Source organism: Procambarus clarkii, chromosome 47, assembly GCF_040958095.1.
Source record: "Procambarus clarkii isolate CNS0578487 chromosome 47, FALCON_Pclarkii_2.0, whole genome shotgun sequence".
NCBI lineage: Eukaryota > Metazoa > Arthropoda > Malacostraca > Decapoda > Cambaridae > Procambarus > Procambarus clarkii.
In genome coordinates, this window is record NC_091196.1 from 25,529,918 (window position 1) to 25,546,260 (window position 16,343).

Here is a 16,343-nt window from a genome sequence, read left to right on the forward strand (position 1 = left end):
GTCACTCTTCCCGCTGTTTGTGATCACGCAGCGCGTCCTCATAAACAAAGGCCAAAGTGATTCCATGCACCCGCCAAAACCCCTTGTTTATGAATGAAAAACGGTTTATACACGACTCAACTGATGACGTTCAAACACTTCCGGAACAAGTGCTTCGCTGAAGACGTTTGTTCGAACAACGAGGCTGTAAATGCTCCATCCACGTACTACAAATACAAATAACCGCCAACAAAACCTAAACACCTAACCTAACCTATGACTAGATATGCACAGTATGCTAATATATAACTATTAATTTATATGAGAAAATTCCTATTTTGATTGAACAGCATGATAAAATAGATGAATGCGTCTTTGTGGCCGACCGCTGGATGGAATGGACTTGGTCTGAGGACGGGTTGAAAACCATGTAGGATAAGGTGAAGAGGAGACACTAAAGGCACCACAATAGGTTACTGACCAACCAGCAAGTGCCTTTAATCCTGAACAGTCAGGACTGAAGGTGTATCTCAGTATATATTCGTCGAGACACAGTTACGGTACACCTCTGAGTTAGCGGTCTTGTTAACCAAACCACACACTAGAAAGTGAAGGGATGACGACGTTTCGGTCCGTCCTGGACCGAAACGTCGACCAGTGCACATTGGCGGTCTTCTTACTCTTATTATATGGTGAGCAATATACGCCCGATACAAGAGGATATATACTATAAGCTATATACAACTCACCATATACTACAAGAGTAAGAAGACCACCAACATGCTCCCCAGCCCCTTATGCTGGGGACTTTCTGTTGGCTGTTCCTAATTCCTCTGTGGGAACCCGCCTAGACCATCGGACCATGAGTATTGGTGTTGCCATGCACTTTGCTGTCCCTATCTCCACTAACACTAGTGTATCTGCGTTTATGCATCGGCAGACCAATACGGCAACCATGGTCTCATCTATCGTAAATCAGTGAGAAAGATTGCTTAACATGAAGCAGTCAGTGACATCATTAAGAGAAGTTTTCCTTAATGGTTACGTTTCATAAATAAATAATACAGTAATTAATTTTCTTAATAAAATAATATTAACCGGAATAAACCAACTTGGAAAGAACTATTTAAAAATAACGAAAATCACTTGCTTGTTAGGCAAATCGGGCCTTGCATACTAGGCCAAGTAGTACGATTCTGGCTATTAGGTACGACATATATGTATGTCTAAGTATCCACGTAGGAAAAATGACACTAAAATTCTGAATGTTTATTGTTTTTATTCTTATTCTTGCCAGGGTGCTCACAACTAGCAGTGTCCCAGACACCAGTTAGCTGCTACTCATTCCAAGATTTAAACCCTCAACAGTATTTGGGATAAACTATTCATCCATGACAAACTACAAATTCACGATAGCGTGGTTAATAACAGTGCACATGTAGCTATGTACAGTCAAGCCCATTCATATGCACATGAGACCATGCACACACAAGCACATGCAACCGTTCACACGCAAGCACACATGATCAAAACAACAAAAATATGAAATATGAGAGGTTATATAAAGTGTAGTGGGAAATATAAGATAGAAATAGGAAACAAAGATCAATTTAGACCAAAACTAGCAAGATAAGCAGAGAACAGAGCAGCTAATGTAAAAAGAACAAAGATTGAACAAAGTGTGAAGGAGGCACTGATGCTGACAATTTGGGAATAAAGCTGCATGATCCGAGAAATTAAGATAATAAAGGAAGATAGAGGAGGGAAGCTCAGGAATGGTGGCTACGATAATTTCACTTCTGGTAACCTATTTGGGTCGCTATTTAACCTAGTTGGGTCCCAGTAGCACAGTCGGGTTAGTTCTCGATTCACAATCGAGAATTCCGGGTTCGAATCCCGGGCGCAGCAGAAATGGTTGGGCGCGTTTCCTATCACCTAATGTTCCTGTCCTCTTACCAGTAAATAGGTACCCAGGAGTTAGATTATGGGGTTGCATTCTGGGGAGGGACCTTGATATAAGCCTAATATATACTATATGTATATACTGGTTGCCTGTTCCCCCCGACACAATGAATTATTTAATCATGCCAAGTGAAACTAGCTAAACAGGAAAGCTAATTAGGAAGATATGACGGTGAGCTTATCACTGAAATATGTGTACTGTAGTAATGTATGGGTTACACGAGGAAAGAATGTCACATGAAGGGAGACATATTATATATATATATATATATATATATATATATATATATATATATATATATTATATATATATATATATATTATATATATATATATATTGAAAACAGGCTAGAGTTAAGGTACTGTATTTATTAGGGTGTTTAGATCCAGAAACTCTCAAAGGGATTTCAAGTCCCATCACTAATCATGAGCACATCTCCTGTGCCAGGTAAGTACGACGAGCTCACTATGGCCCGTGCTGCTTGGAGCTTTATGTTCCGAGTAGCCGAATCTAAAACAACATATCACAAACATGTCACATTCTCCAGTACCAGAGCTAAAGATTTAAAAAATGGTGGATAAGTACTATTAGAAAAAATGGCAGGGTTTCACTCATGCTTAGAAACGTATATTACACACACCGTGAAGACAGGCGAGCAAACAATGAGGCGAACAAAATCACGATGCGCTGATCCGGCCGGGTTGAAATAGAGGGTTAGCAAGCCGGTGAGTGGAACACTACACCAAAGTGAAATAATGCAGGCAAAAAGTGAGTAGGATTGCTAGAAATGTCTGGTCTTTCATGCTAAATTGCATAATTCTTTCTAGTATACTTGGGAGCTTTAATTCTTTCCTGTTCATGATTCTTATACATCTTGGGATACCAAGAATTATACACATAGCTTCATATTAAATACTAGTTAGACTAGTATAGTTCGGGGACAGGTGGGGACGTTAACCACGTATATGGCGCGGTTATCAACTAAGGGTCTAACAAATATATGAAATATCTTTACATATTTAACACTGATGTCAATATTCCTACCCTTCATTTTTTTCTTATGGTTGACCTCGGCCGCCTTCAGCTGCTCCTCCGTGTCCACCCGGTTGATATGGAACAGTTTCCTGTTCTTCCAGCTCAGCACCCTCTTCATCTTGGCTCCGGCTTCACAAACACTCCAACCAGATACCACTCAAGACCGGTGCCCTAAAGGGTAAATTCTGTCTTCTGTAAAGCGACAAAAGTTATCTTTCTTGCTGTAACTGTCAACAGAAGTATTCAGTGTTCCCAAGTCATCAGTTTTCCTCCGTAGCATAGAAGATGACTCCTTTGAACAGACTTACATGTATAAGAAGTATTCATTATTTCTCAGTATTCGCAAGTCATCAGTCCTTCATCCGTATCATGAGACAACTCTAGAGGCGAAGCTGTTCCTAGAGTATTGTTGTTCCAGAGAAGACATCTCATCCACTTAATGCTCCAATCGCGCCCATTGAGAACCTTATTACTAATTTCTTCAAAACAATAAAAATGTTGAGCCTCTTTTAATGTTAATAATTACAATCAAAATAATATTTTCATAAATTGTTCTCTGCAGCTTCTCCATTACTCTTACACTGACCGAGTTCATAGTGCCTACCTTCGTTATCTTCAAGGTGAATCAAGATGGCGACGACGAGCCGCACGAGTGTACAAGACGCAGGTCTCGTGTGTACTAACCCCAGCCAGCCCCTTCAAGACCATATGTAACCCCCCGTCACCAGACGGCACCAGTATTCCTACCACCAAGCTCAGTACCCGAATTAATCTTTTGTATTCATCACGTAATATATTATATATTTCTAGTGGTTGGGGTCCTACTTGATTGGGGTCAAGTTTACCTTCATGAAAACTTTTAGCAAAATGTCATCTTATGTACTTTACTTCGTAAGTAAAGATTATCAATACTGTATATCAATATGAGTGTTGACCATGGTGGCTCGACCCTCACTCAAGGTGCCGCACTTAAACCCAGCATTATCCTTAGATTAAATACTACTTAAAATGTGTATTACAGACTACATTGTATTACAATTTATTGAAATAATGACGTCAACTTTGGGGTGGCCTTTACCAGACCCAATTGATACTTTAACTAATATCAATGTATTGGAAATTTGTAACCAAAATTTCCTTCAAACTGTGCTGACTTCCTCTACAGTGCAGTGATGGCCAGAAAAAAGTGTAGTGCTGGAAATTAATCTAGTAATATAAATATAAAAAAATGCTAGTAAGGCGCAAATTTGGCAGACTATTCAGTCTGACCAGAAACCAGATTATTCTGGTTTGATTGCCCTGCAAAAAAAAAAATGAAGGCTCCATATCCTAAACTGGCCTCAAGCTGATTTGAAGTGGCTCCGTCCGATTAACTGTTGACGATGTTGTTGTTTTAGATTTAGCTACTCAGAACGCAATGTCCATGTAGCACAGGCTATGGTGAGCCCATAATTGAGTTCGGTTATTCGCGATAATCTTGTTACTCTGATATTTGGGTCAAAGTTTTAAATGGAGGTGGGGTTTCCTCCCTTTTTCCCGTTTCGTTTTCGCTTGTTTTAGTCGTGTTAACGCTGTTGACGAGAGCCCCGACTTTTTTTATTGAGCACCTCACAGGATATTTGTCCTGTGAGAGTAGTTTAGTCACTACCCTATACTTTACCTTTGAGTAGTAGCTTTTTGTAAAAAGAGGTCATAGTCAGACCTTAGCGTTTGTTTACCGACTTTTTACCGTTTCCATTTATAATCTATATAGAATTATAACGATATTTTTGTTTACAGAATCACTTTGTACTGGAAATGTTTTCTATAATGATTAAGCATTAAATAAATAATAACACTTAGCTTTTATATGTAGCTAATTTGTTTATCTACTAGAGAGAGAAAATATAGAGTTTCAAGAATTTCAGGTATTATAAAATTAACAGTTAAAACCTACCTGTAAACGGCTGAATTTTCAAACAAATCTAAGACGTAATTAAATATTCTAGTGCATGACCCTGTGGCTTTGTCCACATGTTATACATTTTATGTGACTCAAATTCACATACAAGCTGAACTCCTATAGAGGTTCAGTAGCTTAGCAATATCAGGTTTAGTCAGGCCTCCTGACCACACCTTTTCCCTAAAGAGTATATTTTTGTCGTGGAAAGTTTGTTATTGATGTGTTTGCTTTACGTCATGGGACTCTGAGGTTACTGATGTAGTGTTGATTATTCACGATAGGTTGCAGCATAATCCATAAACACTGAATGGTTCCAGAGCTGGGAATGTGTTACTTAAGACCATATGGCTGTGTAGTCTGGGGGGAGGGGCCCACGATAAATAATAATAGACAACTGTAACAACAATAATAATAACTACTAACATGTTGAAATATACTGTATTGAAATACGTTAATGAATACTAGTAGTTTGTCTTGGAGAAAGCTCTAGTTTAATTATTAAATTGCAGAGAAGACAGTTTTGTGATGACGGAATTAGCTCTGGTATAAAGTTTCCAGAAGTTTACTTTCATCTACATTATATCGTGTTATTACTGATAATGTGACCAAGATTGAAGAAGTGTGTGTAACAAGGTGAGAACACAGATTTTGTCCCAATTTGTCATTAATAATCCTTAGGTGTGATTATGTACTGTCTCGAGTGATGTATTGTATGTGCTTTGCTACAAATAATTGATCCTTGGTTTGGTGTTGGGCTTAATCAATCTCTGCATGGAGAGTTATTATGGTCACCCACTTAGTTTACCGATCAACAAGTATACTTAGTTTGTATAAGTATACTTATACTTTACCGATCAACAAGTATACTCTTGAACACAGTGCAAGTTGAGTAAGTACGCTCTCATAAGTGTATATTGTTGCGTTAAGGTAGGTACTGCAGTTACACCCAGCTGATGGTCTGCTCACGTAGCATAAACAAAGCCGCATTTAAACTTTCAATGTGACTATGGGAAAACAGGAGTCAAAAAGCAAAAGTAAAAACAAAAGTTAATTGAATAAAACAAAATAAAAAGGAGGGGGTAGAAATAGCCTGAGCTATTCTATACCTTTGAGATGTATTTTTTTCTTGTCTCAATAAGCATACTTGAACTTGTTAACACCTGCAATACATCTATCTTTGTACACGTAATATAAGACAAAAATAAAATAAAGTCATTAACACTAATTTCAACTTTCAATGACCCAGACACTGAAAAACAACAAAGTATAATATGCAAAGAGCTACAATATATTTTTACCCAACACGACAACTCTTTACTGAACTGCCATGGCAATTTACCAAGACCAGAAGTGTTGACTCCTGACAAGTGCCCGAATTGACCAGTTCGAGAAAGCTGGCCCTGCCTGACGTTGACTATAGGCTTGACCTCCAAGAGGACGGTGGCGTGACCATAAACTTCCGTCTCGGTGATTACACATCACAATAACACATTGTGATTACACATCTACCGTCAGTGCAGGAACATCACAAAACGAACGAACATAGACTGTCGTGTTGCATAATACGATACACTTTTATTATACAAATGGAAGTTACATGATCCTGTGGTCCTGGGTTCGATCCCAGGCGCCGGCGAGAAACAACGGGCACAGTTTATTTCACCCTATGCCTCTGTTACCTAGCAGTAAAATAGGTACCTGGGTGTTAGTCAGCTGTCACGGGCTGCTTCCTGCGGGTGGAGGCCTGGTCGAGGACCGGGCCGCGGGGGCACTAAAGCCCCGAAATCATCTCAAGATAACCTCAAGACAGCCTACATGAACTGAATGGACGTTGAGTAATCGATGCGGATAATTACTCCCCAATAATGCGGGTAATTATGTGACAAATATACACCGAGAAACGGACCTCCAAGTTTTCTTTCAAAAGTCACACATACCACATACAAGGGGCAATAACTTCAAGCTCAACAAGCCACAATATAGGACAGAAAAACATTTTTTTTCCCCCAAAGAGTTATAAACACATGGTACCGCTTACCCGCCCGAGCCATAAATGCAGACATTGCTACAGTTCAAAATCCAGCTGGCTAAACATCCTCAGGAACAATGGAGCTACCTCTGACAAGCCCCCGGCTTCCTGTACCTTTCGTGGGCACTAGAGAGAGAGCTGGTGGTCCTCGGGTTAGTATAATCCCGTGTGCAAGTGACTTTAATGTACCTACCTGGTCAAGGTCTGTGGGCCACACTGCCCGGCTCCCACGCGTCTCAAGCTCTTCTGCGGTAACACCTTTATTTTATTTTATTATAATGAACTTTAAAAGTTATTCTTTCATCCTCATTCCAAAGTAAAGAACCTAATAAATATAGAGAAGATTTGTGCTAAAATTACTGATCTAACCGTTATTCAATAACGTATATAGAAGACATGTGACCTCATAAGTAGGCCAAAGTCACGTCAAGAGAAAATCTAACCACGTGTTGAAACACACAATTAGACAATATAAATCATTCCGTTGTTTACGATGAACGAACGAGCAAATATATAATTTAATTCATTCTATTGGTATAACTGACTTTTGCGTCAATTTAAATTTCATGACAATTCCTTCGATCATGTGCATTATCAAATTCCACGTAGTTTTAATTTTATCTAATGCTTATCAGTTTAAGTATTGTTACGCAGACATGAAAATATAATTAATACTAAAATTCATATTATTATTTTAATAATTTGAAGGTATATCTCATGTGCGTGGTGCCACCTACACCGCAAGGCTTTGTGACTCACTGAAGTCTGAAATTATTGTTTTATTTTCCATAGAGTTTCTAGTTGTTCTTAATATTAAATGTTCTGAGTGAGGGGACGGGGATGAGTGGACACCTAACATCAATGGCTTATGTATAAACATCTTGAGAATCGACTTGAGAATGGTCCAGGACGGACCAAAACGTCGTCGTCCTTTCACTTTCTAGTGTGTGGTTTGGTCCACATCAATGGCATATGTTGCTTTAAAAGAGGGATTGTATCCATTTGGTGGATAATAATTAGATATTAACTCATCCATCAATTGGTGACTGATTGAACATTGAATCCAGGGGTGAAGGTTCTGAGCTTTTATTCATCATCAGGGTTGCAAAACTTAATGACTGACTTGATGTGACAACCATAGATGTTAGATGCAACTGGAGGTGTTGGAGTAACTGCAGTTTTAGTGACTGAGGGTGTTGGTGTGGCTGCTGGCCATGTAGTGGGCTTTGAATAATTCTTTATGCTGGCATGTCTTACTACCTTTTGCTTTTCCATGAAGGTGTTGTGGTAAGGTGCTATGTAATTTTCAGCAACTCTCCTAATCTGTAAACTAAACTGATAATTCAGGTTCATTTCTGTTGCAGTTTAAATCACTTTGTTCACTTCCGCAAAGAACTTACCCATGTGCTTCAGTCAATGTCCATCTTGGAGTCAGAAGTCCTCGCCACTTCTTTTTCTTGTTTATGTGTCAGCTCCATGTCCACACAGAGATATTCCTCAAAAGGCTCTATTTCCAAGATTTCACTTTTTAGATTATTTAAGAATTTCTCTCCAAGCCTTTGACCCAGTCTCATAATCTTGACCATTTGAGGAATTCTACAATAAAACTACTGAAATCGTGCACAGACATTCCATATTTTCTGCCAAACAAAATTCAGGTCATTATCTTCACTTTATTCCATGCTCAGCTAATGTTCTTCAGAGCAAGCATAGTATACCTGCTATATAGTTATACTGGGTTAGCAATTTCTTATAATTACAGTACAGTAAGTACTGTTACCTGGTTGATGTACTGTACAGTACATCAAAATGATGTACTGTACTTTAATGTTGTAGCTCTTCCAAATTTCTTAACGGGAAGCCTTATCTGGATTATTTGATGAACATCCTAAAGCTAAACATCCTGATGTTTAGCTTAAAGAATGATATAGTGCCCTGATCAATGGGCTAGAGTAGCGACAAACTTTACATTAACATTACGGTGAATGTCCAGCAGGTGTACCCCTTGTCCTGGACACTTCCCTTCAATTATTTTGACTTCATTAAAATATTTAAAAAAAAATAAAGAAATTTTCAATTAATGACTGTAATGAGCAAGATATTAGCTTGAGTGAACATCAAGAATATATACTCGAGTTTGTCAATGCATTCCCAACGGAAGGACACTTTTGTTGAGTGAAACATTATATTGTGATGGTTAATGGAATTTATTTTATTGGGAATTAATTATCAAAATTTGAGGATGAATACTGTATTAAATATTATATTTATGGATGTCATCAAATGGAAGAGAAAACAATTATATATTCCCAACCCAGCATGATAACAGCTTGTATCCAAAGAGAGAATACCTTGAAAAATATGTACATTAACAAACTGTGGAATATTAAATATTTATTCTTTTATTGATCTACATTATTTTGAATGGCTGGAGAGTAGAGGAAGCATAGATTAACAAGAATAATTTGTGCTAATTTTTGGGTTGTCTTCACTTTTGGCAGTCTCAGGCTCCCACACACACTCTCCCTTCTCATGTTTGAAATTTGTTGGGGTTAGCCCATTGTAAATTTGATTTACGTTACTTTAGCAATACAGTATGTATAACAATGCATATGTATTTATGATTTGGTATAATCAATTTTTAAATCATTTATATATACACTGGACAAAGAATTGGTAACCAAGGCAATACTTAATCTAATCTTACTTTAGTAAGATTAATACACTTTAACTGGAACTGGAATAACTGGAAAAATAACTAACAAAATATGTAATTTTTGTTTAATGCTTGAACATTATTTGTGAAAAGTATCATTATATATTAATAACCTAATATAAATAAATAAATTACACATGCATTGGTTTGTATCAATTTAATGGCTATGTTTTTAATATACTTGCACAGTACAGTACCGAGCCTGCACAGTACAGTACCGAGCCTGCACAATCGACACTTAGCAAGACAGTGTCCGCTAAAATGTCAGTTGTCTGACAAATTTAGCAGAAAATTTTTTATGTACACGTTTCTATTGCTGGGTGTCAGACAAAGTGTGCAAGTCTCACACAATTTGTACATTTATTGGATAAACATACTCTATAGCAATTGGATAAAATATACATTTCTCCAATAACAAATTATAGTTAACAGACACCATGTATTATACAGTCATCACACAAAATGTAGATACGAGACCAATTGTAGAATTGTCCAACATATTAAACAAATACTGTATAGAGATCAAATATTTATTTATGAAATGCTCAAAATGCATATTGTTATCAATCAAATCAAATGTAATTATTAGACAGGCCAAATTTATAATTGCCAAAGAAACTATATGCATAATTATTATACACACCAAATGTATAATCATTATATTAACCATACAATGTCCCTCACATCAACCCAACATTACTTATTGTACTATCACAGAAAAATTACCAAAAATAAAAGGCTTATTGCTTTGTATATAAATTTTGCGGACATCTTTAAGGGTATGAATATAAAAATGAACAAGGGAATGGCATGAGATTGTTCACTTTTTTTGTTCCCCATAACCTTCTCTCCATTTCCAACCTCAAGAGGCAAGAGGAGCTCCCAGTCTCATCAAGAGATCACTTCAACTGTCATGTCATGGTCTCTCGTAGCAGTTTGCCAAAACACTTTGCATCTTACATACTAACTTTTGTGCTGTTCTTTATTTGCTCTTTAACCTGCCACATCCGTATAATCACCCCATATCATTACTGTATATGTTTTTCGTTTACATGTGATACAGTACTACTGTATATTCAAATTAACAGCTAAACCCTCTTGCCTCCTCAATCTGCACTACAAATTCATTACATCTACATAATGAGTATCTATAAACTGTATCTATAGCTTCCATGCCCTATTCCTTTGTGGAATATAAGGAGCAACTTAAAATAAATTTCTGACATTCTGTTACTGAACGTCTCCACACTGTCTTTTGAAAATATTTATTTTAAACATTTCCTGAAGAAATTCATTAATAATAAGTACTAAAGACTGATCCCATAGCTCATAACTTGGTACATCTAGCACCATTAGTATTGTTAGTTCCATAGCCTATTTGCATACCTAGCAATTTTAAGAGCAATATTTTATAACTTAAGGAATTCTTGCTACTTCAGGATGAATTACAGAGATATGGATGAAGGGATGAAGTAAATTGATAATTCTTGAACAAAAGTATCAAATGGCTGTAGGATACATCCTGAGCACCTTGGAAAACATGTAAATTTAAATAAGAGATGGAGGAGTGCTGGATGAGCAACACACAATGGTTGAAGCAGTGTCCAGTGTAGCACCGAGTGCGTGGGGGTTCTCAAGAGTAGAAGGTAAGAACTGAGGACTGATTGCCACGGAGGAGGAGGAAGGGTGGCATCTGGTGCGTGAGGGTTTCCAGCCAAGCCATGTAGAGTGGCGCCGACACCGTCCCCACAGCAGGCATGGGCAGGGTCCTGTCAACCATATACACATTAATGTCTCACTCATATTTGGAATTGACAACCTTATCTATTAATCCATCAATAATATTAAGATGTAATCCATATTGCACACATTATTTCAAGGGAAAATTTGAGTTAATAAATGCAAAATTCTGAAGCATCATTTAAATTATAGTACAGTACAGAATTTCTAATAAACAATTTAAATATTTTATTATGCAGGTCTTATTACTGTATACAGGAAGGTTAATATACAGTAATAGAGATGATTACTGTGCAGTATAAAATTTGAGAATTAAAATATTAAAACTACCTACTGCATATATGGGTTTACACAAACACAGGAGAAAGTAAGTAGGACTAACATATAATTTCAAGACAATTTACTCTATTTGTATAAATGACACCTGTCAACTTGAGTTGGGTTATTTGTTTAAATATGCCAATAAAGAAATAAAAAAAGAGGTGCAATGTCATTTGAATAGAAGTGTGAATTCTTACAACATAATCCTCAAATGAGGAGAAAATTCAAAGTTTGCATGAGACTGCTATAGGTTATTGCTTATCAATGATGTCAGTATCATGCAATACGTGATCTATACAACGAGCTCTTGGTAGTAATACAGACATGGACCAGCAACAGCTAGCAAGTACTAGGAAAATGTTTTACCCCTTTTTTCCTCCTGCTTCTATTTTTCTCACCTCCCCTTCCCACACACACTCTCACTCTCCCACCTTCCCTTCCTAGTAAAACAATATAAGTTTGTCTTAATTGTTATATATTAGTGCGCTTTATTAATAGGCTAATTATAAAGGTGTAAGGTGGAGTTAAAGTCATCTTTAGGGCAGAGCTCTCATATGGTCAGTGGGGGAGTATCTTTTTTTATGGGGAGTTCCTGTTGGAAGAGGAAAGTGTTTTTGGTGGCTGTGCTTATATTTCTGTTAAGGGCTTGGAAATGTGGTGACATACATTGCCCCAAGTCTCAGTCCTGAGGGGCTTGGTTATCGTTTATATCGGTTATCGTTTATCGTTGGTTAATAGTCTTTATCATTATAGCTTTAGGTTGGCTATTTCTTCTCTCGTGGCATCCCTGTATTTTGTCCGTTGAGAGGAGTCATTTGTTTGATGAATGGTATATGATTTTCTGCCCTCAGTCTGTCCAGAAACTATCTAGTAACAGTCGGTCCTCCTGATTCTTTCATTCTCTACATCCCTTTTTCCTCCTTCTCCATCCCTCACTTACCCCTCCTTTCCACCCTTTCACTCTCCCTTTTCCCCAAACATGCAAGCATGATCTACAATACCCAAAAAACTTTCCCAACTCACATAACAATGAAAGAGGCCTCTCTTGAGTGTTCCAGCAGCAGCTCCCTCAGACGGATGTGGCGGTTGGTCTTGTCCTTCAGAGCTACTAACTCTGACTCCGTGATCCCCTCACAGATTTTGACTGGAGAAAAAAAAAAGTCATGAAAATCAAAGGGTTCAAAAATGGAGATGGAAATTATAGTGGTTATAATTATTGTGGTAGAAGAATGACAGACCTATTCTGTTACCAAAGTTATCATAATTATTATTACAAATTAATTATGAACAAATAAGTTGTGTATGATTCATAATTTGTGAACGTACTGTGAAATGAATAAGAGATTTCTAGGCAAATCTTGCCTAGAACTCCTAACTCGCATACAACTCAGAAACTGTAAGAGACACTCCTATCACTACATACCACCAGCATCTACAGACTTGTAACAACGATCACCATTAATGGGTTCCTATTTTGACAACAATCCCAATGCTGCTAAAGATTTGTTTACATCAGCCAAGATGCTAGATCATATAAATAAGCCATGGATCCAGTACACTGCAACTCGTCCTCAGACCTGCATCAGAACATAGCAACTGTACTCCTTCAACAGCAGCAGCTACCCTAGATGACACTCCAGCCCTCCACAATGTCCCACACCAGCCCCACAGACACTATGGGCCTCTGTTCCTCTCGACAACCAAATTTTCAATATGAAGTTACCCAACAGGTAACTTCATATTGAAAATTACTTAACACTTTAATTTATTGGGACTAAACATCCAGTATTGTTCATATTGTGACATCCAGCATCCTCTAAATCTAGCTGTCTTCTAAATAATCACTAGACACCCTCCAAACCCATTATACTGAAGAGATTGAAGATTATGTAATTAAAGAAATTAAGACATTACAGTACTACAAAACTAACAAGAAACTGCTAGTCAGCACCTAAAGGAACAAGTATAATAAATAAATAAATAAATAAATAAATAAGGACCTTCTCTTCCATATTTCTGAACTCCTGAAGCACCTCACCTAACATGCAAAGAGTCAAAGCAAAAACACAGTTAAGAAATCTATAGTGTTTATATTTAGGAGAAAGAGGTCAAATATACTTTTTGATGAAAAATGTTACCATTTCAAATTTATTCAAAACTAAACTTATTAAACATAACAAGAACCATGATCACACTGATTTAAGACATACCATTAGAAGTATTACCTTTTCAGAGTTTTTAGCTAAGGCATGGTTACAAAAATATTCAACATACCTCCATCTTCTTCCTCTGGTGGAACCTTGAAGCTGCTGATGAGGTTATTGAAATCCCTCACAGACTCTTCCCTGGGACGTCGTGTCACATCAGGCACCATCACGACATCAGAGAAGTCAATTCGGAACTTGCACAGCAGCTCAATCATTCGCCGGTGCTCAGAGGCCAAGTCATCCTACACAAGATAGAAGAGTTACAGTACTATCTAAAAAATGGATGATGATAAACTGAAGAAAAGTGTACTTGAATGAATCTGAGGTTAAGAGGAGAGGATGATCACAAAGAGGACAGTGTGTGATCTAGTAGAAATTAAGAGCCAACAGCACTAAAGATGTGGTAGAGAGTAAAGTTAAGTGGAAGCAGTTTGTAAAGAGGGATTAAATGTATTGTTCGTAACATATGAATACTGAAGTTCTGTCATTTAGGTTTTTACAATGGCAAGATGCTGTGCATGATTTACTGTAGTAAAGTAGTACTAATTCTCCATGCTGTCTCCTATTTTTGTCAAGTTTATGCCTAGAGTACAAAAATCAAGAAATAGCAAAACTGGAGACAGCATATTGAGAAGGTTTGGGCATGTCAGATAAACGAATGATGGAAGACACTTGAAGAGTGCATTCGAGTGATTCATGATGAGCACTGTATGTCTGGTCTTCTGAAGCAGTAGGGTTGGCAGTGGATGACGTCTGGAGTGTTGAAGTGCTTGTTTATCTATGATGATACATTTTATGTGTGATAAAATGAATTGACAAGTTATAATAGTTTATTATTTAAAATCAATGACCTCCTTCTGCTTTATTATTTACCCACCTTATGCTCACATTTAATTGGACATACAATAATCACTTATCATATGCCGTATTTAGTGTTTCCATAAATGTGCAATTGACTTCTGGTCTTGCCCTTCCTCCCATGTAATGATCCATGGCAGAGAGATTCCTTGCTTCAGATCGATTTGGTTCTAAATTAGCTCAATCCTTCTCAACTTGCAATCATTGTCATGCCCTCTGTTCCTCACTATATTGCACTACTTAGGAAAGGTCATAAAGCAATCCCAAGAGTCTTGCTTACCCTGTACTAATACTTGATACACAATCTAGGTTGTGCTAAACCCCTTGTCTGGGTATTTCACATTGTAACGCTTGACTTCAATGTCCTCCTATTAATTTCAAGCAATTTCCTGCTTCAAGTCATGAACCTGTTTGCCTCACCTAGTGGAAACCCACTTGTTTCGTTCACCCACAAAATGCTTCACATACCTTTCCTACCTAGCCTAAATCCCCCATACATCTAGAAGCACCTATATAAAAGATACCTTCTTGCTATGTTTATATGAGACTACTTTAAAAACTGAACCTTTATATGCAGTATTTCTTAAATGTTTTAATTCGTTTAACTTCCCATGACCTTGCACACAAAAATATGGCCTAATATGAAATTGAAAATTATTATCAGTGATGGCAAAGCACAATAGGTAGTGAGCACAAATAAGCTGACTGGCATCCATTCCTTCCAAATACTGTACTGAACCATCTACACTAGAGAAAACTAACACTTTACCACTACACTAGTAAAACACTCACCAGATGAAATTAAAGAAATAAAACTATAGTTTGAGAACACATTAAGTAAAAGTGAGAATCCAAACTTATAAATGGTTCTAGACTTCAGTATAGTATTGTTCAACACTCAGGATTGAACTCTCATAATAATGTATACAATTAAAATAAAGGTTATACTGTAATTACCTTCTTGTTAGCAAGGCAGAAGACCCTCAATTTGCAGGAGGACCAGGCTGCTCGGGTAGTAAGGATGTAAGGGATCAACATTGTCAGACCTGAGGGCAAGGATCAGGATGGTAATTTGTTGGTTATGATATACAGAAAGTGAATTACAGAAAACTAGAACGAGTTATCATCACATAAGCAAAAATCATTTCAAATATGAAGAACACACTGGACAGATAGGGTGCATGTGTGGAGAAAGATAACTAAGCATGAAAACTGATACAGAATTATGAAAGCTAGAATCAGTTTGTTAAAAACATTTGACAATGTTTGGATGACAGCTCACACGAAGCACTTGACACCTTCTTGAACTCGTATTAAGTAGTGAGGGGCATTAATGGATGTACTATTGGGGTGTAGCAATGCTGGTTCTACATAATGCTACAATATGTAGTATGGAGGGTATGATGAATAATTTTTTTGGAGGGAAGGGGGGAACTATCTTTATTCTTTTCTTTTCTTTTGGAATCCTATATGTCTTCTTGGCTGATATCTCCCCACACCATGAAAGGTGGAAATGTGGTAGTGATGTTGATGATGGTATTAAGTTTGATATA

The 16,343-nt window shown here is 37.3% G+C and overlaps 2 protein-coding genes and 1 pseudogene across 6 annotated transcripts in view; all 3 read right to left on the reverse strand.

The window, feature by feature from the left end:
* LOC123763024 (bumetanide-sensitive sodium-(potassium)-chloride cotransporter) overlaps nt 1-7,197 on the reverse strand; it is a 41,541-nt gene extending 34,344 nt beyond the window's left edge. Inside the window, exon 1 of one of the 5 annotated variants that reach the window (XM_069302181.1) lies at nt 2,987-3,407. In XM_069302181.1, the coding sequence (XP_069158282.1) occupies nt 2,987-3,095 (109 nt within the window). In that variant the 5' untranslated portion in view covers nt 3,096-3,407. Of the gene's footprint in view, nt 1-2,986; nt 3,408-6,957; nt 7,122-7,141 lie in introns of those variants that run through there. The other 4 variants (XM_069302183.1, XM_045749960.2, XM_069302182.1 and 1 more) reach the window with 4 other exon arrangements.
* A 2,132-nt stretch (nt 7,198-9,329) lies between these two features.
* LOC123763023 (bumetanide-sensitive sodium-(potassium)-chloride cotransporter) overlaps nt 9,330-16,343 on the reverse strand; it is a 91,457-nt gene continuing 84,443 nt past the window's right edge. The window contains exon 21 of the transcript XR_011222285.1: nt 9,330-9,866. The gene's annotated coding sequence lies outside the window, so the exon portion shown is untranslated. The remainder of the gene's footprint in view (nt 9,867-16,343) is intronic.
* Nucleotides 9,330-16,343, reverse strand: part of LOC138350882 (bumetanide-sensitive sodium-(potassium)-chloride cotransporter-like) — a 38,153-nt pseudogene continuing 31,139 nt past the window's right edge.